The sequence below is a fragment of the Echiichthys vipera genome (assembly GCF_963691815.1).
Source record: "Echiichthys vipera genome assembly, chromosome: 20".
NCBI classification, from domain to species: domain Eukaryota; kingdom Metazoa; phylum Chordata; class Actinopteri; order Perciformes; family Trachinidae; genus Echiichthys; species Echiichthys vipera.
In genome coordinates, this window is record NC_139845.1 from 4,698,708 (window position 1) to 4,719,682 (window position 20,975).

Consider the following 20,975-nt stretch of genomic DNA (forward strand, 5'->3'; position numbering starts at 1 on the left):
TGACATGCAGGAAATTACAACATAGTGTTACTCTAAAACATCTCTGCTTTGGTGCAATTTGCAACACACACACACACACACACACACACACACACTCATCATGTCCAGCATACCTGCAGGACTGAGCTCACTGGGTCAAATCTGACACATAATCAGACGGGGAATGTAGCCACTGCCGCGTGTTTATGGATGACTATCGCGTGTTTACTTAAGACACGTCTCATCACCGGAGGGCAGCACGCCACTCACACACCCAAACCCACACACACACACACACACAAACACACACACACACAGAAGACCCTCACACACTGCTACCAATGATTACCACTAAGCCTCTCGAGCTCTGAGTCACGTATAAAAAATGGCAAAACAAGCCGAGGTGGACACGCACGCAGCGGTTTGTGTATCGAGCTTTGAGTCAAGACGTAGGAATGTCACCATCTGATGATTACCTACGGCTGGAGCGTGGGCCGTCTGCTGTCTCACACACACACACACACACAGACACACACACACACAGGGCCAGGTGCCCATCAGGGATCAGCGTTATGTATCCGGCACGTCCCGGCTTGTGATCTGTCCTCTGCATTCCTTGTGAGAATAAGAGCGCCGTGCCGGTTGACGTGTGCAATGAAGTTAATGTTATGATTCACACCAGCAACAATTTGCCAACACAGGAGTGATTAATTACGCTATATGACATTTTACAGTGTGTTCTACACGTTTGCGGTTTGCACAAAAATCAGGGCATGGCCACATCCATAATGTATAGGGGAACTTCTTGAACTCATCTCATAGAAACAGGCAACATTCTAGGATCATGTTGGTGTATGTGTGTGTGTGTGTGTGTCTTACGTTTGCAGGAGTCTGGGGCCGTCTGCGGTCTCTGGGGGTCTCTGTGAAAGCCGGCTTTACATTTCTGACACTGACGTCCTTCGGTGTTGTGCAGACAGTCACAAACGCCTCCGCTGCGCTGACCGGACTCACGCCACGGCGTCCAGTCAAAGCGGCAGCTCTGAGCGTGTCCGTTGCACTTACACTCTGGTGTGAGAGAGAGAAAACACACACTGAAAGTCACTGTCTAAAGTCACTGCCGTCAATCACCTGGACTATGACGCTTCAGTACAGTCACTGTTTGAAACACGGGGAACACGTGGGTAATGTTTTGGCTTCAAACTAGACTAAGTGGTTGGATTTAGGCAACAAAACCACTTGGTTAGGGTTAGGCAAAGATTGTGGGTCGGTTAAAATAAGTGAGTTTGTAACTACAGAGACAAGCGGGAGATGGAGCGCGGTCTCCTGATGAAAGTACTTTTGAAAAGTCTTTGTTTGTCGGAATAATCTGAAAAATGAGTTCCCAAATCGGAAAAGACCTGATGCATTAACATTGTGAGCCAGGTCTGTTCTCTTTGAGTGCCCTTGTAGTTGTTGTTATGGCGATGTGACACAACTTTGATTGACCTTTCATCATCATCATCGCCATACTCAAACTTAATTTGAGAAAACTGGAATTTTGAGCATCAAGTACTTCCTTTCCTGCAACTGGGTGGATTTTTATGCACTAATTTATGTGCATTATAGGTGGAAATGTCGATATTTCTGTAGGGGAAAACAAGGGGGACAGTTTAAAATAATAAAAATAATAATATGACTCGAAGCAACCTATTCTACTACAACTTTATCTCAAAATCTCAGAACAGTGGCCCCTAAAACAGACTAGAATTCCACCTTTTACTTATTATTCTCGCTCTCATTTGCAGCTGTGTTTGTAGCTTTTGCCTCGTTTCTTTCATCCATCTTTCCGTTTTATGGCAGATTGCATCTGTTGCATACTGCTCCCTACTTTACCAGAGGCATTGTTGTGTCTATAAGTCAAGTTCTTGCAGTTCTTCCAAATTAAAGTCTAGTTTTAAGTTTTTATTGGCGGAATAAATGCTTGTTGTGTGTTGCAATGTTGGACTCACTCCGACATTCGTGCGGAGCGCCCGTCAGTCCGTCAGCGGGCTGCCAGGGTCGGTCGTTGTAGAGAGGAGTGCAGCGCTCGCAGTGATCACCTGCAGTGTTGTGTCTGCACACACACTTCCCATGGACCTGAGAGAGAGCGAGAGAGAGAGAGAAAGAAAGAAAGAGAGAGAGAGAGAGAGAGCTCATTAGCAACAAGCAAATGATAGACAGAGGTAGAAATGGAAGAATGGGAGGAACAAAGAGGTTAGTGTGATGGAGAGGAAAGTTTCCCATGTGAGGAGAAGCATGTTCGTAGTTCCTCACTGAATAAGTTCTTATTTTCTACTTCTTCTGCACTTCCTCTCACTCCATCTCACTCTCTCTCTCTCTCTCATACTCCCTCGCTTGAAAAATTAGTGAATGGAGATTGATTGTTTGGCTTCATCACTGGAAACAAGAACGGGCCTCTGGTCTGAAAAGCCTGTGTGTGTGTGTGTGTGTGTTTACGAGTGTGTGTATGCGAAGAGTGCAAGTATGCAGCGCTGAGAGCACAATAACAATCTCCTTGTCATTCCTGTGAGCTGGAATGCCATGCATGCTGGATAATGATTGAAGGAGAGGAGGAGGGGGCAAGGCATCTGAGGAAGCTCTTTATTTGTTTGCGTTACACCGTGCAACTGTAATGTAGGACACACACACACACACACACACACACACACACACTATTATACAATGATGATTACAGAGGTAGACACACACTGAATCACATAACCGCAAATGCACAAGACCACAAAAGGTTCTTGCATTGGTTTCCCACGGTGTGAGACGGAAAGTTCGGTCGCCAGGAAGCGTCTCTAGCGTCTGTGTGACACGCATCGGGCTTTCAACTGGAGGTCAGGTGACGTATAACAAACCAAGACGTACTTATTTTAACCCAAACAATGATCTTATCCTAAACCCACAGACTGTATATAAGAGATGGACGTAGCTACCGTGACGTCACACATTGGTACTGTTTTGAAACCAGGAGTTTGACCATTTTGACCGTCGCCATTTTGTTTTTTTTAAACCGGACATGAACATATTTGGCCAAGAGGGCTTCAGACTGTTTAAATCTGCGCTTTATATGGGGCTGAGCTAAACGCTAAAAAGATAAAAACTGACGGTTTTCAAACCTGCTGACGCATACTCATTCGGTGGACTATTAGCCGGTGGGGAGCTCCGGTCATTGGTGCCCAGTTTGTTGGAGTGACACAGAGCAGGTTTCCCTAAAATTACCAGCTATCTAGCTAACGTTAGCTTTGCTATCAAGGTGCAACTGGACGCTGATCGAGACATTTTTAGGGGACCACAATGTTACGGCTATTTTAATGCGCCGTGTATATGTATTCACTTAACCTCTACACTGTCACAAGCATGGCAACCATTTGTGAGTCAGGGAACTTCAAACGGAAGAGATCTCCTGTCCCCTCATTGGAGTTTAAAGACTGGTGCTTGAACACTGTGTTTAATATCCGCAAAACCTCCGATTTCAGTGTTGGTGTTGCACCAAATGCTGCTCTCAGGTCAGTGCTAGTAGCAGCGCGGACCGCTGTGGGCGCCGCTGGCCCTCAGGGCAGAGTCACAAAACTGTGATATGGCCGGGGTCTGTTTGTGGCGGTTTTTGTGGTTTCCACCCTGCGTGTGGCTCTCTACAGCCTTAATCCCCATGGTGCCGAGCTTGAAGATCGCTTTGCACAGAATGCATCTGGCCTCATCTTGGTTGGCAAAAGATGTGGGCCAAATTCGAAAACGGACGTCGTCCAGCCAACTCTCAGTAAAACTGCACTCACCAATAGTCGCAGACTAGCTAGCAAGCATGCGGATAACCATTTACATCAGCAGCTCGTAAAAAAAGTAGCCTCTCTACATCTCCTTCTCTAAAAGTCTCATCTCATCTTCAGCCTCTTATCCGGGGTCGGGTCGCGGGGGCAGCAGCTTTAGCAGGGGACCCCAAACTTCCCTTTCCGGGGCCACATTAACCAGCTCTAACTGGGGGATCCCGAGGCGTTCCCAGGCCAGTGTGGAGATCTAATCTCTCCACCTAGTCCTGGGTCTTCCCCGAGGCCTCCTCCCAGCTCTCCCTAGATGATCCTGAACCACCTCAACTGGCTCCTTTCAACGCAAAGGAGCAGTGGCTCTACTCCGAGTTCCTCACGGATGCTGAACTTCTCCCCCTCTCTCTAAGGGAGACTCCAGCCCCCCTCCTGAGGAAACACATTTCGGCCGCTTGTACCCGTGACCTGGTTCTTTGGGTCCTGACCCAGCTTTCATGACCACAGGTGAAGGTAGGAACCAGGACTGACCGGTAGATCGAGAGCTTTGCCTTCCTCAGCTCTCTTTTCGTCACAACGGTGCGGTAGAGCGACTGCAGCACCGCCCCCGCTGCTCTGATTCTCTGGTCAAACTCACGCTCCATCCTCCCCTCACTCGTGAACATGATCCCGAGGTACTTGAACTCCGCAAGAAAAACTAAATATATAACATTAAATAGTCCTGCCCTGACAAATTTAAGACCCTTGCGTAATGTATTCAAGACCAACAGATGACTTTTTTTTTTAATTTAAGACATTTTAAGGCTTTAATCTTAGATACATGAATTTAAGACTTTTTAAAGATGCGCGGACACCCTGACTTTACAGTCATGCCTGAATATAACCATGTAAATGAAGCGTCTAAGTAACATTTTTTTATTTGAATGGAAACGTACAGCGCCAACGTTGTTTCGCGGCGACTGTGATGGTGACGGCTCTGATTCACAGACTTGAGCACAGACTTAAACGCATCCACATGCTACAGAACAGAGCCAACATGTTCTCTGACCCCACAACGTAGAGGTTGAACACACGCACACATGACTGATTTTACATCACTAATAGGGGGGAAGCAATTGCATAAATGAGAGGTCCAGGCAAATAGGAGGCAGGAGACCTAATGACACATATCGCAAAAAAATAAAAAAAGAAGAAAGTGATGTATGGAAAAGTGGAGAGAAAGAGAAGAGTGGAGGGAAATGGAGAAGAGAGGAAGGAGTAAAGGGCAGCGGCTGGCTCGGGGCCAGACAGCTGGTATTTCAACCCATTTCACATGTTTAGCATATCGTGATACGGGACAATTAACACATGTACACACCGCAGAGCTGCACGCACGCAACCGTGTAAACTCGCCCATGCAGAGACGGACTGATGTTTGATGCTGATAGTTAATAGATCATGTTAGTGTCTTACATTTCACTGCTGTTGGGCCAAAAAGGGACAGTTTTTGATCAGAAATGCATTATTAAATACAAGCTTATGGCTTGAAACGTATTTTGTGAGGATCAGATAGTGTTTAAAGTAATTTCATGATTCAAGATTAGAGTTATAGCTTTAAATCCAGCAGCTAGTGCCATTATATATATCATTAGTACTCATTTTTATGCACTCTTTGTACTTTTCGGTTGGTACCTTGATGGTTAAATGCACTTATTGTAAGTCGCTTTGGATAAAAGCATCAGCTAAATGAATGCAATGCCAATTAAATAAGGATTTTCCAACGTTTTACAAGTTTATTCACGTCGTTTATTTAACTTTAACTACTTTCTCAAGTGCCTTCTTTAAGTCAGGATAAAAAACAACGTAATTTTTGTAACTTTAAATCATTTTCAGTCAACTGTTTCGTGTTATTTCCAATATAATGACCCTGAAAAGGGTTGGCAAAGCAGCATAACACTGTCTTTAAGAAGAATGACTGAGAATGTGTAAGGAAGATAAAAGATAGAGACAGATGTAAAGAGAGGCAGTTAGATTGTGAAAATGAGAAAACACACACATCCTGACTGGACTAATTACTGCCACCGCTCCAGTAGTTGTTCCTGGATGCCATTATGTGTGTGTGTGTGTGTGTGTGTGTGTGTGTGTGTGTGTGTGTGTGTGTGTGTGTGTGTGTGTGTGTGTGTGTGTGTGTGTGTGTGTAAAAGTGTGTGTTGGCTTTGTGGCTAACTAACAGACGGTGTAATCGCCGTGGGGGGGTAGGAACACGAAAACCAACAACAAACAGTTTACGTCTACGCTCACGGTGTCTGAGCAGTAATGACTCAACGTGAGGGAGGGCCACTTTCACTACACACACACACACACACACACACACACACACACACACACACACACACACACACACACACACACACACACACACACGCACACGCACACACACTTATAGATATATATTTGCTGCCCTGTCCACAGCAGTACATTCCTTATCTTCTGTGTCTGTTTCTCCGAATTGGGAGTGGGCAGAACGCCATCTACTGTAGCTAACACCAAGACTATGGATAAGGGTGGCAGTAGCTCAGTCCATAGGTGACCTGGCTGGGAACCGTAGGGTCGCTGGTTCAAGTCCCTGTGTGGACCATGAACGGAGCGTGGACTGGTGGCTGGAGAGGTGCCAGTTCATCTCCTGGGAATGCCGAAGTGCTGTTGAGCAAGGCACTGAACTCCGCTCGGGGCGCTGGTCACTGGCAGCCCCCTCGCTCTGACATCTCTCCTTAATTGCATGTATATAGGTCCTGTCTGTGCATGTGTGTGTATTTCGGGCCTGTGTGTGTAACAGGATTAATAATAAGAGTGAAAACATTCAATTTCCCCGTTGTGGGATAAATCAAGTTCTTCTTAAAAACCTTATTCAGCCACACTTCAAAATATCTGAACTACCCCTTCGAGTAAAGGATCTGAATACTTGTGTGCCGGCTGCACACGCCCTTCCCTTCCCCGAGTGATCGGTAATCTCTGCCCTCATCTTGTGTTTGGGTTTTACCAGAAACAGTGGCTCTGGGTTCAAAACCCAAAACAAACCGCTGATAAAACGGCTGGAAAAGTCACTTATATAACTCCTGTGTGTTTACGGAACGCTACCCGCATGGCACACGCGGGCAGAGCGACGCTCCGATGACCTGAGGTAATGTTGTGAGGACGGTTAAGAAGGATTAACTGTTCAAACACGGGAGCAGTTAGGCTGAGATATGTGATGAAAACACGAACGAGCAACACATGTAAGCATCAAAATGATCTAGTGTTATTAATATCCTGGCGTGCAGAGGAGAGTTTAACAGCCCCCGTGGTGTTTGGACGGTTTCAGGAGGATTTTCTGCCCTCAGAAGAAGGAAATCCTGATGAAAACACTCACTAGAGCCACTTGGAATTTCTTGGCATGGAAAAAGTCAGATTTAAAAGACTGCGTGCAATAAATCGCCTATCAGCAGCTTCGTTACAAAAACGCAGGTATCAGCAAAGAAAACATGAATCATCTGGTTTATGCATCACGTGCAATACCAAACATTCTCATCTGCTTCATATCAGGATGAAATATGAGGTGTTTTTTTCCTCCGCGTGTCAGAACGCAGTTTTTATGGGTTCGGTAACTTACAGAATACATATGTCCTTTCATCGTTCTTATGACTTATGATGAGGATGTGAGAGAACTTTATACTTCTACTCCACCACATTTCAGGCGTTTTACTCCTTCAACTACATGTGTTTGATAACTTAAGTTGCTCTGCTGATTCATATTATTGATAAGTTATGACGTAATATTATAGAGGAAGATGAAACTTTATAGGGTTGCTGCAGGAATGAGCCGTAAAACCCAGAGATGAGTCAGCATTTTTGCACTTCCCCTTAAAGCACCTTTCTTGCGTGTCTCACAGCGCTTCCCTCCAAAGTCCCCCCTTCTTCCACCTGACTGACCTCTGACGCTCCCTCCTCCCCCGACACGTACAGGGAGAGAGAAATGCTGCGTTCCAGTGCCAAGTCCGAAGATTCGGACCTCCAACTAGGCAAAGTGCACTGAAAAGCTTGTCAAAGTTGAACCTCATACGAGCGAATTCAAGGGAGATCGACCGATCGTGAACTCACTAGTAGGAGGTTCCACTTTGACAGGAACTCCAGTGCACTTTGTCCAGTTGGAGGTCTGAAACTTCGGACTTCCCATGGCACTTGAACGCAGCATGAGCAGCGCAAGTGAAACGGAGCAACTGACAGACAGGAAGCTCCGCAAATAATTTTAATGTAATTCTTTACATTTTACTGTGCCAAACGCTTATAAGGAGCATTTTAAGATTACAAAATAAAAGTGTAGAAATGCCAGAAAGGTAAGAATTCCTCTACTCCGTCTCAAAGACTAAGTTCTTCTTTTGGTTACGTGCCTGAAATATTCTTATTTTGACGTTTTGTTCTACGACATAAAGCGCGTCAGTAAATACGTGACTCTTAATCTTTGAGTGTCGTGTGTCTTAAAAAAAGTTGTTTGCTAACAAGAAATCCCGATTACGTTTATGCTTCAAAAATCATAAAAGCCGTGTTCATTTGTGAAAATGATCTTGCTGAACAAAAAGTTAAAGCTTCATAAACTTTTGTTTTGTGTCATAGTTTATTTTCGAGCTTTTTACCAAGGCAACCATGGCGATGCTAACTTAACATCAGCCTACAAAAACACGCCATCCCTGCAGCGCTCTATTCATCCTCGAGGGAAAATTCACGCAAGCTACACACAGATAAAATCAAAGTAGTTCACGTTAAGGTACGTACACATGAATGCATTTGAATTATAATCCAGTACTGTGACATATTTAGTCCGAAATGGATCATTCTGCATGATTACTTTTGTTGCTTTAATTATATTTTGATGCTAATACTTAAAAAATAGTGAAACATTTGAATGCAGGACCAGAGAGAAAGTTTATTTTCCAAGAATTGAAGTAAAATTGTTTATTTTAGCGCATACCTTGACTGCAGTTCTTTTAAAAACAAGAGATCCGTATCAAAAAATGTCGGTTTGGCCGGGTGTTTATTTAGACAAACAAGTGTAAACTAAATATTTGTACCGTTATCAGCCTCAAAAATCCTGCTTACATAAGTCGTAAAGGAAACTTTGTGTTGACTCTCACTTTCCCCCGTCGAGCCTCGCTGATTGCAGCAGAACAGACGTTTCTGTTTGTGGAGATGGTCGCGATAGGAGCACGAACCAGGAAAAACACACTGTATCAGTCGTGTCCGTTCGCACCTTCATCAACACATCAACGCCTCCATTAACCCTTGAATGGATATCTACATATCTTGGGTTTGTTATGAAGAGGAAAAGCAGCGGTTTATCAGAACCAGGAGAACAGAGGAAGCAGGAGAGAGGAAAAGTCTGGTATTAAGACGACTGTCAACACAAAGTGATCGAGCTGTTCGGTCTGAAAGCATCAAGCAGGATAATCCTCCTTAGAGCGAGAGAGAAGCCTGAACACAGGGTGTGATGACTTCATGATCAATATCAACACATGTGAAAGAAAAGCTACAGTGGTGCTTCAGCGTCACAGCATCAAGGCTTCAAACAAAGCTCGTTTGAAACAAATGTACATTTCACAAGACGACCCGTTGGTGATTGGGTTACTCCAGACTGCAGGGGCGCTGATGCAAATGTGTAGCGCACGCGAGAAAGTGGAGTTTTGTCTGCAGCCACGATGTTTTGTCAACACCGTTAAGACTGTGCAGGCGTCAATGCATCTCACTGTGGTGGTTTCATGTCTATTTTTTGTCATTTTGTGTCTATTTGAGTCATTTTGCATCCCTTTGTGGTGCTTTTATGTTTATTTTTAGTCTTTTTGAGTCACTTTATAGTTGCTTTAAATCTATATTTAATCATTTTGCATCCCTCTGTGGAGATTTTATGTCTATTTTTAGTCATTTTTAGTCACTTTATAGTTGTTTTACATCTATTTTAGCCATTTTGAATCCCTTTGTGGTGGTTTTATATCTATTTGTAGTCATTTTGTGTCTATTTTAGTCATTTTGCATCCCTCTGTGGTGGTTTTATGTTTATTTTTAGTCTTTTTGAGTCACTTTATAGTTATTTTACATCTATTTTAGCCATTTTGCATCCCTTTGTGGTGCTTTTATATCTATTTTAGTCAGTTTGAATCACTATATAGTTGGGTTACATATATTTTAGTCATTTTTCATCGCTTTTTGGTGGTTTTATGTCTATTTTGATCTATCTACAGATGTTTTACCTCATTTTGCATCCTTTTGTAGTAATTTTGGATTGTTTGTAGTTGTTTTGTGTATGTTTGTGGTCCGTTAGCATCTCTTTGTGATCGTTTTTTTCAGCAACATTATGTGAGTCAGGGCTCCTGACCCTATATGGCCCCTGGGCCTGCGCCCGTGCCCGGAAGGCCCGTTCAGTAATAACTATGTTTTTATAGTAAACAAATGCTCTGTAATGCACTTAATGAATCAATGCTCCTCTCTCACCACGTGGTTGGTGCGGTCTCTGATGGGTTGGTACCCCGGTGCAGGAACACACTGCTCAGCGTGTCCGTTACAGAAGCAGCTTCCCTTCACGATCAGGTCGTAGATGGCAAAGTGCCGGGTGGGAACAGCTCCGTGCGTCGAGGTGAGGTCTTTGGCCTGGCAGGGACACGCCTGGCGCTTCAGCAGTCGGATTCGGACGTTGGTCACCCTCAGCTGCTGCTGGCCCTCCACCCCGAACGGATCCAGGGACTCCCACTTTGGGAGGGTGCGGTAAATCACCTGTTAGTCAGAGAGAGAGAGAGAGAGAGAGAGAGAGAGAGAGAGAGAGATCCGTCATGTTTCACACAGAACAAAGACTGTGTTCATTTTAATTCACTAAGCATTAGGCAGCAAAAAACACGACAGAAACCTGCACAAATCCCACGTCTGTGATCATTGACTCGGCTCACTGCGATCTGATGAGACTTAAACATCAGTGAGACATGCATCATTGTAAGTCAGGGGATGAGTGCAAATGCTCTTTTTCAATAAAACACCTGATAAGAGGAACGCGCCACTCGCTCCACATTCAAGCTGCCAGACTTAATTGATTCTCAGGAGATGTTTCGAGACAAAGAAAAGAGTTTGCAGACTTGAATGGCTTTGTAAAGCTGTATTTTTAAGGCCAAATGCGTCAAAAACTGGTTTAACCTGTACAGTACAAAATGAAGGACTTTAATAACCTAAAAAACAAACATGTGACGCAAACTGTCCACAACATCTTAGTTTCTCCAAGTGGTTTATACGAAGAAACACTAAAAGGACAAGACATGAAAAACAGCAACAGACTTTCAATCTGTATTTAATTAACCAAATACCTAAAACTGATTATGAAGCCATGTGTAAACTAGAAGACAAAGAACTGTAATCTCAGCACTGATCGAAAATAATTGCGATCATCATTTCGACCACTACTTTTTAACACTCGCCGTTCTGCTTTGAGGATCTTGACCATACAGAGTAGACTCATGCAGCCTCTCCCTTCTGAAGATGCTGTTGTTTTGTTTTTGGGCATAAGACAAATCTTAAAAGGACAAAAGAGAAGACGGGACACTGTTCTCTCCTCTTACAGCCTCGCTTCATGATTCAGAGGGATTAGACGTCTGCACAATCAGCTTCATTCATGCTACTCATGTCACTACATCTGTCACGTTAATGGCAGTTTGTTCTGGTGCTAAACTCAACTCTGACCTTAAACCTCGCCGTCTTGACTACGTCCTCACGTGACCATGAGGGTGCCGCGTTCCTAAAACCTTCCTCTCCCCCTCTCCCTCTCTGTCTGGTCCCTGGACATCCTTCAAATGGAAGATCCCTTTATGGGCTGCCATCGCCATGGCTACCGCTGCCCCTAGCAACCAACGGGGTGAAAAAGTTGGTGTCTGCGCCAACTCTCGCTGCGAAACAAATGTGTGTGTTTGTAGAGTGTTTTCTTTAGAGAGTGTGCTGTTGTCACTGGCCGTCATTGATATCATTGGACGAGGAGTGTGTGTGTGTGTGTGTGTGTGTGTGTGTGTGTGTGTGTTTTCTTTGGTTAAAGCAAAGATTGCGAGTTAAAAAAAAAGCCCCCACGCAGCTCTTTCATTGGCTGGATGACCGGCCGAGAGTGTGATGGGAGGAGTGCTATTAATTTCCCCCGTTGTTGGAAAAGGTTGCGGGGTCACGGCATTGTGGTCCACAATTAAGAGAACACGACAAATAGGACGAGGGGCGCCGGTCCGCGGGAGAGCACGGAGAGCAGGGGGACCAGACAAAGACGGGGACGGAGATCCAGCTTCACATAACTCAGGGTCCGGACAAAAGGGCCCGCAAGAGCCCCGGTGACACCACAGCAACACCAGCACACACACACAAGCACACTGGCATGCACGCAGACATCAGCGTCGGGCTTTTCCTTCACACCAAACCTTCTGGAGCTTTTTACTACACAGTGACGCCTCGTAGTTTTCCTCTCAATGTGGAGACAAAATATCAGCAAATACGCTGATGACACCCACGTTTATGTTGGATAGATGTAAGACTCCGAGCAAAGGGAAGAAGAGGTTTATCTTATATAGGGATTTATCTATGTTTATGATTTAATACAGATATAACACTGTATGGTTTAGGTTAAACACTCAGCTGTTTAACTTTTTATTGCTTTTTAAACTTTTAGCTCACATTCAGCTGCTTATTCGTGTTGTTTTTCCCTTTTTCGCTCCACTTTTTATTACGTGAAGCAAGAAAATGCTTCACTTGTAGCAGAAAACATTCACTTTGGATGGGGGTACATCTCTCGGATAGGTCTGCGGACGAGCTACTGATGGACGTGTCAAGTTCTTTTGACCACTAGCTGCGCTTTGGAGCAACTTTTTGACGAGCAGCAAACTCTCTTGACATGATATGTGTATAAAATGATATGTATGATAAAATCTAACTTTAGAAAAGCTGTGTAAAGTACCAATGTATTGTCATCAACAGGTGTGTATATTATTTATAGTCTTACGAACACTTATGCATACCAATTTGTATGATATCTTCTGAACTATGGCGTTCTAGTTTATGCTGTATACGATGACCGGTACATGACAGTTACAGTTTAGTTTAGGCTTCAAAATGACTTGGTTAAGATTTTAAAAGGTTGTCGTTCAGCTTAGTACTCCCGGGTGAAACTCCCACGTTCACTGTGCGCCGTGTGTCCACTTCAGGCCGGAAAATAAAAGTAAGTCTGGCTTAAACAGGCGTAATTCCATCAAAGCACTGTGGACTGTAATCTGGTAAACATGCACAATGGGCATTGATGGAAGGAGAAAAAGACGGAGAGGGAAACGGAGAGAGGGGGGATGGGTGTCTAGCCAACAGTACCAACATCCATCAGAGCAACGGCACTTCCTTCCCAGCAGACAGACGCAGAGCCGACTGTATGTGTTTATCTGAAAGGGCACGGACAAGTGTGTGTGTGTGTGTACGTGTGTGTGTGTGTGTGTGTTTGTGTGTGTGTGTGAGGAACTGTGGAAAAGAGAGAGCCTTTGCGTGTTGGCTGGTCTGCCTCACTCTCTTCCCTAAGGAGGTCAGTCTGTACAACAAACACTCACATTCTTCCAACCCAGCTGACCTCATAAATAAGACAAGGAGCCCTGCACACACACAAAACACAGACACACACACACACGCACACACTTGACAAAGCTTTTTAGCACAAGAAATGACATGCTTTTATGTTTCAGGGGAAAGAAAGATGAGAATACCTGACATCGTTTAAGCCAACAGCAATCCAACACATGCGAACAGTAACACTTTACTTATTAGTTCGACTTCTATTTAATATTTCAGTTTGTCACTTTTGTCTGAAGAAGTGGAGGCTGAACACTTTGTTAGGCTTCATGTCAGTTCCTTTATATATACATACACATATATACTGTATATACCTCTTGTTTCTAAAGTGTAGCACTTAAAGTGGTTATGCTAATCGTATGTACTTGCATGATTCTTGCAATATGTGGGTGCTATTTTCATGGCTGAATGCATTTATCTTAAGTCGCTTTGGATAGAAGCATCAGCTAAATGATGAAATGATTACCTCAGTAGGTAATTGAATTGTTTAGTGCATAATATGATGACATATGTCCAAAACCAGGCTTTTTTGGGGCATTTTTGATACATTTGATTAGAATTATTTGAACAATTTTCGTTCAGTGCTAAGTAATGTTAAGTTTGATGTAAATTAGGTTGTTTTGTCTAAAGAAGAACTTCTCAATTAACCCTTTTTTCAAACTAATCAAAAGGTTAATTTCCCTGTTTACTTTGACACATTCATTCAGCAAAAACAAACTCTATCTGCTGCTCCAAAAAATATCCAGTAACAACAACAACGAGCTGCTTTTTCATGAATAATCAACAGATAAACTAAATTGCAGGCGCTCTGAATGGTTGTGACTCTGGGTAAATTCATATCTGAAGTTAGAGGAAGTACAAACTGCACAGTAGGCGTTCTGTCATCCCCGCGCACGGACCACAGGCTCATTTTGAGTGATGTACAGTCACAACAAAGACACGCAGAGGCAGAGAGAGTGCGAACAGCTGAGCAGCTGCAGCATCAGTCAGAGCGCTACTTGACCTCTTTTAACCTCGGGGTCATCCTTTGAGGGGTTAGCGGTCGAAGGTCACGCTCGCAGCACAGGTGGCTGAGACGTGCGGAAACCAGAGTGTGAATCGCGGAGTCAGAGAAAACAGAAAGGAAAAGAAAAAAAGAACTGCTGATTTATCTTTTTTGCACAAAAGCTGCAGAGAAAATCATGAGAACACACGGTTTCCATAAACGCACGTAAAAAACACAACGGGGAATATTTATGACAGCGGCAGGATAAAGCCGTAACAGCTGAATACTTTGAAGGTAAGCGTAAACACACATTACATATGCGAGCGCTGCAGGGAGTCCAGAGCAGCACCACGCCTGGCATGCGCCTCCACGCATATCTGCAGAGCAGCTCCTGACACACACACACACACACACACACACACACACACACACACACACACACACACACACTACTTCAATTAAACATCAATGGACTTCAGGAAGCCCTCTCGTGCTACAGTCAAAGTACGCCTGTTAAACACTCACTCAAGCACACTCATGCACACGCACGCACACACACACACACACACACACACACACACACACACACACACACACACACACACACACGCACACAGAGCCTCCCCCCACCTGGCTGAGCTCTGCTTTCATTCAGTCGTATGACCGTATGACTCTCGCATGTTGCGTGACTTACTGCAGACAGGACTGAATTTGTTCCAGCAGGAGGGGTAATGATACACTTTAAATCATTTGTTGAGAAAATAACGAGTGTGTCTGTTGCTTGATCTACCTGTGTCACACACACACACACGCGCGAACGCACACACACAGACACAGGCACACGCGCCGACACGCCACACACACATGATATGACATAATTAGCAATTCTCTCATATAGAGGACGAAAAAAAAGAGGAGGAAACTCTCTCTTTCTCTCCCTCTCTCTCTCTCTCCCTCTCTTTGTAAACCCCCCTGCAGCGTTTTAACTGCAGGTGTGTATCCGCCCTCCTTTTACACCTGCGTCAACCTGCTTTCTGAGCCAGCCGACTGTTTGGATTGAGAGAAATGGTGGGAATGCAACCAAGACTTGATACACATCTGATCATCTGAAGTGCTTCTGGCAGGTACCGTAGTCGTGAACGAGACAAGACAAAGAGATCTGTTTAGAGAACTGTGTATACTTGACACTGGAACTCTTGAACTTAAGTTTAAGATTTTACTGAGATATTTATATTATATATCACACTAATATCTTTATATCCTTCATTGCTCCTTTATTGGCCACTAGGGGGCAACATCTGAGGGAAACATGCCTGAAACTGCTTAAGGTCCTGACACACCAGGCCCAAAGTCGGCCATCGTTGAATATCGGATCCTTGGCATTTCTCTGCAGCTTTTCAGCTGATTCAGCATGTTGTAATCACTCTGATTGGCAGTTCAGTGAGTGCACGAGAAGAGAAACGTACGTGAGGAAAAACGGAGACTATGAGATCGAAAACAAACTTGTTATCGTAATCTTTTTTAAGCCATTGAGCTCTGTAGAAGAATAGGTCTATAAGTGTTTTATTGTTCGCTCGTACGTGGTAATATTTGTGTCGTTAACGTGCTAACTGGCTAACTGAGGTGTTCCCTTTTTAAATGACGAATACGGACTGCTGGTATTGACAGTTATTTCCTCTCACACTGGCGCAGAATGTATGCGCTAGTTGTCTAAGCCGGCTATAGTCTTAGCGATTTGTCCAAGTGCAACTTTTTGACCGTCGCTATTAGTTCTTCGCCACAACTAGTTGCTAACGTTTCTGTCTGGTTTTCAGTGCCAGAAAAGGTTTTGTGAAGTGGAGTTTTCAGAGTTTATAGAGAGCTGCTGGAAACATTGAGGATGAGAGCGGTGAGAATGAACCAAAACAGTGAAGCTGCAGGCTGGAAAAACCAAAACAATGAGCACAAAGAAGCTCAAATGCTGCAGAGCTGAGAGGGTAACTGCATTAATTATCTGTAGAATTGACGCTACGAGCCACGGCGTTCACACTACGTCCAAAAATATTGATCAGTGCAGCTTTAAGATGACTTTCAGATGTCTGGTGTAACGGCGAGATACACACAGGTCCCTCCTCACCTCTCCGCGGTTGCAGGGATACGCCCCGGAGTATTTGGAGGTGCAGGTGGCCCCTTCCCGGCCTACGCCCGCCTTTCCCTCCTCCATCCCGAAGGTGGCGCTGCAGTTGCTGGCGTAGTACTGAAGCATCTTCCACGTTCTCCCAAAGTCCTGCGACCGCTCCAGGGTCATGGCGGCGGGCCTCGGAGAGCGAAACACTATGATGAGATGCGTGAAGTAGAACTCCGCCTCCAGGTCCAGCTGCACCGTCTCAGACTCCACGCCCTCGGCCGACTGCCACCACGTGTTGGGGTGACGGAAGGAGGAGTCGGACATGGCTCCAGCCAGGTGGGACAGGAGAGGCAGGCCGGCGTTGCATTTGGCGCACTTGGCAGCGCCGCAGGCCAGGTTGGCGTCAGGGTCGGAGTAGGAGCAGTAGAGCTCGGTGCCGTTGTTGCCGCAGACGGTTTGCGTCAGGACCCGCCGACCGAGGGCTAAGTTACCCATGCGTGGGTTGCAGGCCCGGCTCTCACAGCGAGGGGCCACACCGGCACGAAACACCTCCACCGACAGACCTGGATGGACAGAAAAAAAGTTTAAACAAAAGAAAAAGAAAAGAAGAAAGACTTTTTGTTGCTCTCGTCAAAGCCACCAGACTCCATTAACAAAACACTTTACCTCACAGAACAAAGGAGTTCCTGGTTTACCGTAAACTAACTAACTTATCGGCAGCAGTAGATGAGCAACTCCTGCGTTCTGTGAGGTAAAATTACCGTTTTTATCAATGGAGTCTTGTGGCTTCGACGAGAGCAAAGAACGACTTTGTGTAAACTCAAACAAGGCTCTGTGACAGCTGCGAAAATATTCAAATATAGCGTACACTTCAACTCATATTGATTATTTAAGGTAGCTAAACTAGCTTTTATGTCCGTCCTCCTGCCTGCTTCTCCAGACTGGGGCCGTACCTCATACAAAATCTGAAACCATCCCTTTAACTCAGCATTGAGGCATTAAAATAGCACTAAAATAAGTCGCCAGGACTATTTCTGTGGTAGGATGGAAGAAGGAGGAATACAAAAATGCAAAGATACCATAAGAAACACAGGAGAAAGTTGCATTTTAAGAGTAAGAGCGATCAAAATGTCCAGAAACCCCATTTTAAAGGCAATAGCTGAAGAAAAACTATGATAAAAGTGCTCCTAAGAAAACTGTTCTCACTTAAACTGATCATTTTGTGTAAAAACTGATCATATCAAACTAAGAAAATGTGTTGTCAGTCAGCGCTCAGTGTCTGTTTTGGAGAGTTCAGTGAACAGACACACCTGAATTTAGTGAGTGGGCGAGCTGGGAATAAGAGTGACTCAGAGAGAGTGTGTGTGTGTGTGTGAGTGTGTGTGTGTGAGTGTGTGTACATAAGTCCAGTGATTTACTTAGATCGGAAATGTTATGCAAAAGGGATAATAGAGGCATTGTGCACCTGCCTGCCTCAGACTGCAGCCGGCGTGCACTCTAACACAGATAGAGTTTGGCAGCTCGGGGAGCATGAGCGGCGTTCAGAGACGCCTTCCAGACGCTTTGCAACGCCCCCGAGCGCCACTGTGTCATCTTCTCAACGTGGATTTATCACCTAAAAACCTGGCACTCGATTTGTTTTTCTTGTCAGAGTTTGACTCTCATGAATGATTGGACTTTTGAAAGGGGTGCTCTTTGTTGGGAGTGACTTACATAACTGTGTGTGAGGAGGTCAGACTCAAACCTTTACACTGAATGATCATTTTGTGCTAATTAATACAAAGAATGTAAAGTTATTAATCTACAGGAAGCTGGATACACCTCATTAGGAAGCTTAGTCATCAACAATGAGGCTCAGCACACGTCCTCGACTGTTGTGTGTCTCCTAGAAGTTAATATGAAAACTTTAATTATGCAGTTTATGATGTTTGGATCGAAACTCTTAACACACGTTGGTTCATGTGCAAAGTAGAAACTGTTCAGGAGAGAGATTAAACTGCTTCAAATGTCCCCAGAGATAATAACTTTCATCTGCACAGTGGTGGAAGAAGAGCTCAGAGCTTTAACTTCAGTAAAATAGTAGAAATACTCTGTTAGACGTAAAGTCCCGCGTTCAAAATGTGAGTAAAAGTTCAAAAGTATCAGCATGGAAGTGACCTTAAAGTGCTCATCATGCAGAGCATTATAGTATCACAGTGTAAGGATTGATAGATGAATGTAAATATCACTTTAATGTTGCAGCTGATGAATGTGGGGCTCATTTTATTCACTGTATATTCTGCTGTGTAGCTTCATACTGTAGGTTATTTCATTAGTCGATGATATTTTGTGTTAATCATCTGAATCTGTTAAAGTACCTAAAGTTATTAAATTATTATAGAGGAGTAAAAGTACAGTGTTTCCTCTGAAAGTAGAAGTATAAAGTAGATTAAAATGGAAATACCCTTTAAAATTACACTTGATTAGATGTCCACCACTGTATAAACAGTGTGTACATATATTAATATATATATATATATAAATAGTAAACAGTACATATATATATAAATAAACTATAAATAAATAAACACTAACCTGCATCTGATAACACGGCCAGTGTGATTACAAATAAACCCAACATGGCTCCTGGTTTTAAAGGAATAATCCGAAATGTGTGGTGAGAAGAAGAAGAAGTCAAAGAAGAAAATCCTCTGGAGTTAAAATTCAGGCATCAAGTGTTTGCAAAGACAAGTGCGTAGGTTCAAATCCCGTGTGGACTTTCTCTTTCACTCAGCTGTGATCCGATGAGCCTCGTGAAGAAGTAACAACATGACCCCGGACGGTGTGTGATGTCCCGCTGAGCGCAGATGAACAAGTGGAGTGAAGGTGTGATCGCCTCGTCTGCTGCTGCTGCTGCTGCTGCTGCTGCTGCTTCTTCGGGACCTGCAGCGTGTTTCATTTCCCCGCAGTGTGCGCGCCCGCTGCCCCGCTCTGCCCCGCTCTGCCCCGCAGATCTATTTCTAAGGAGCTGCGCGGTGTTGTGTGTTGTGTGTTGTGTGTAGTGACAGCAGCAGCAGCAGCAGCAGCAGCAGCAGCTCCGCCTCCCATCCGCAGTTTCCTCTCATTTAAAGGAACATTCCTGTTTGTGTGCAGAGCTGCAGACACAACCTGCTGCTCCAAGGAGGGCTAAACATGACTCATGTGTTATTAAATAAATAACAGGTAAATTAAATAAATACAGGAATTAATCAGTGAATGCATGAATAAATAAATACATGGATAAATGTATGAATAAATACAGGAATAAATCAATGAAAAGTTGAAATAAATGACTAAATAAATACAGAAATAAATGCATGAATTAATAACTAAATAAAATAATAAATAAATGAATAAATAACTGAAAAGTTGGAATAAATGACTAAATAAATACATGAATAAATGACTAAATAAATACAGAAATAAATGCATGAATAAATAACTAAATAAAATAATAAATAAATGAATAAATAAATACATGAATAAATAAATAAATAAATACAGAAATAAATGCATACATAAATGAATAAATTAATCAAATAATAAATAAATAAATAAAAAATAAACAGCCCCCAGCAGCACCCTCTGCTCAGTGAGGACACTAACTGCAGAGTGAAGGGGCTCCCAGCAGCACCCTCTGCTCAGTGAGGACACTAACTGCAGAGTGAAGGGGCTCCCAGCAGCACCCTCTGCTCAGTGAGGACACTAACTGCAGAGTGAAGGGGCTCCCAGCAGCACCCTCTGCTCAGTGAGGACACTAACTGCAGAGTGATGGGTGCATCAGAGTCCAGAACAGCACCAAAGTCTCCACTAAGACCAGAACCAGGGACACGTTTGTCTCTAGGATGGAGGAGGATTTGGAGAGGAACTCTCCGGTGTTTGGATTCTCCACAGCGTCTCCACGTCTCTTCTTCTCCGTTGTTGTTGGTGTATTCCTGTGGCAGTTACAGCGCCACCTCCAGGCCTGGCATGTGAACTACAGCATTTTAGTCGGTTTACCTGGTTTCCTGTGGACGCAGATATTTTTTTGAGTTGAGGCCATGTGGACCTTCCCTTAGATGGGCGTCCGTACAAAACCAAACTCACTAAACTGCAGCTTTTGAAGTTCTGCTTTCACATGGTTGTCGAGGCGACTGTGACTCAGTGGAGAGAGAGATTGGTGGTTCGATCCCCACCTCCCCCGGTCCACATGTCGAAGTGTCCTTGGGCAAGACACTGAACCCTGAATTGCTCCCCGTGCTGTGCATGGGTGTGTGAATGTGGTGTGAATGGTTAGATTAGATGGTCTGTAGATGTCCACTGCTGTCAGTGTGAATGTCTGTGTGAACGGGTGAATGTGACAGACACTGTGAAAGTGCCTTGAGTAGTCAGAAGACTAGAAAGGCGCTTTATAAGGACAAGTCCATCCATTTACCACTTGTCCACTCCCAACAATGGCGTCTTAAAGAAAGCGCGGGGCAGGGATGAAGGTGAAAAT

The 20,975-nt window shown here is 44.2% G+C and overlaps 1 protein-coding gene across 1 annotated transcript in view; it reads right to left on the minus strand.

Moving 5' to 3' along the window:
* The window catches only part of ntn4 (netrin 4), a 29,429-nt gene extending 9,951 nt beyond the window's left edge, over positions 1-19,478 (minus strand). The window contains exons 1-5 of the mRNA XM_083935506.1: positions 19,055-19,478; positions 16,490-17,043; positions 10,260-10,538; positions 1,968-2,094; positions 859-1,044 (exon numbers count right to left, since the gene is read on the minus strand). Coding sequence (XP_083791632.1) covers positions 859-1,044; positions 1,968-2,094; positions 10,260-10,538; positions 16,490-17,043; positions 19,055-19,100 — 1,192 coding nt within the window. The 5' untranslated portion in view covers positions 19,101-19,478. The remainder of the gene's footprint in view (positions 1-858; positions 1,045-1,967; positions 2,095-10,259; positions 10,539-16,489; positions 17,044-19,054) is intronic.
* Positions 19,479-20,975: the final 1,497 nt, after the last annotated feature.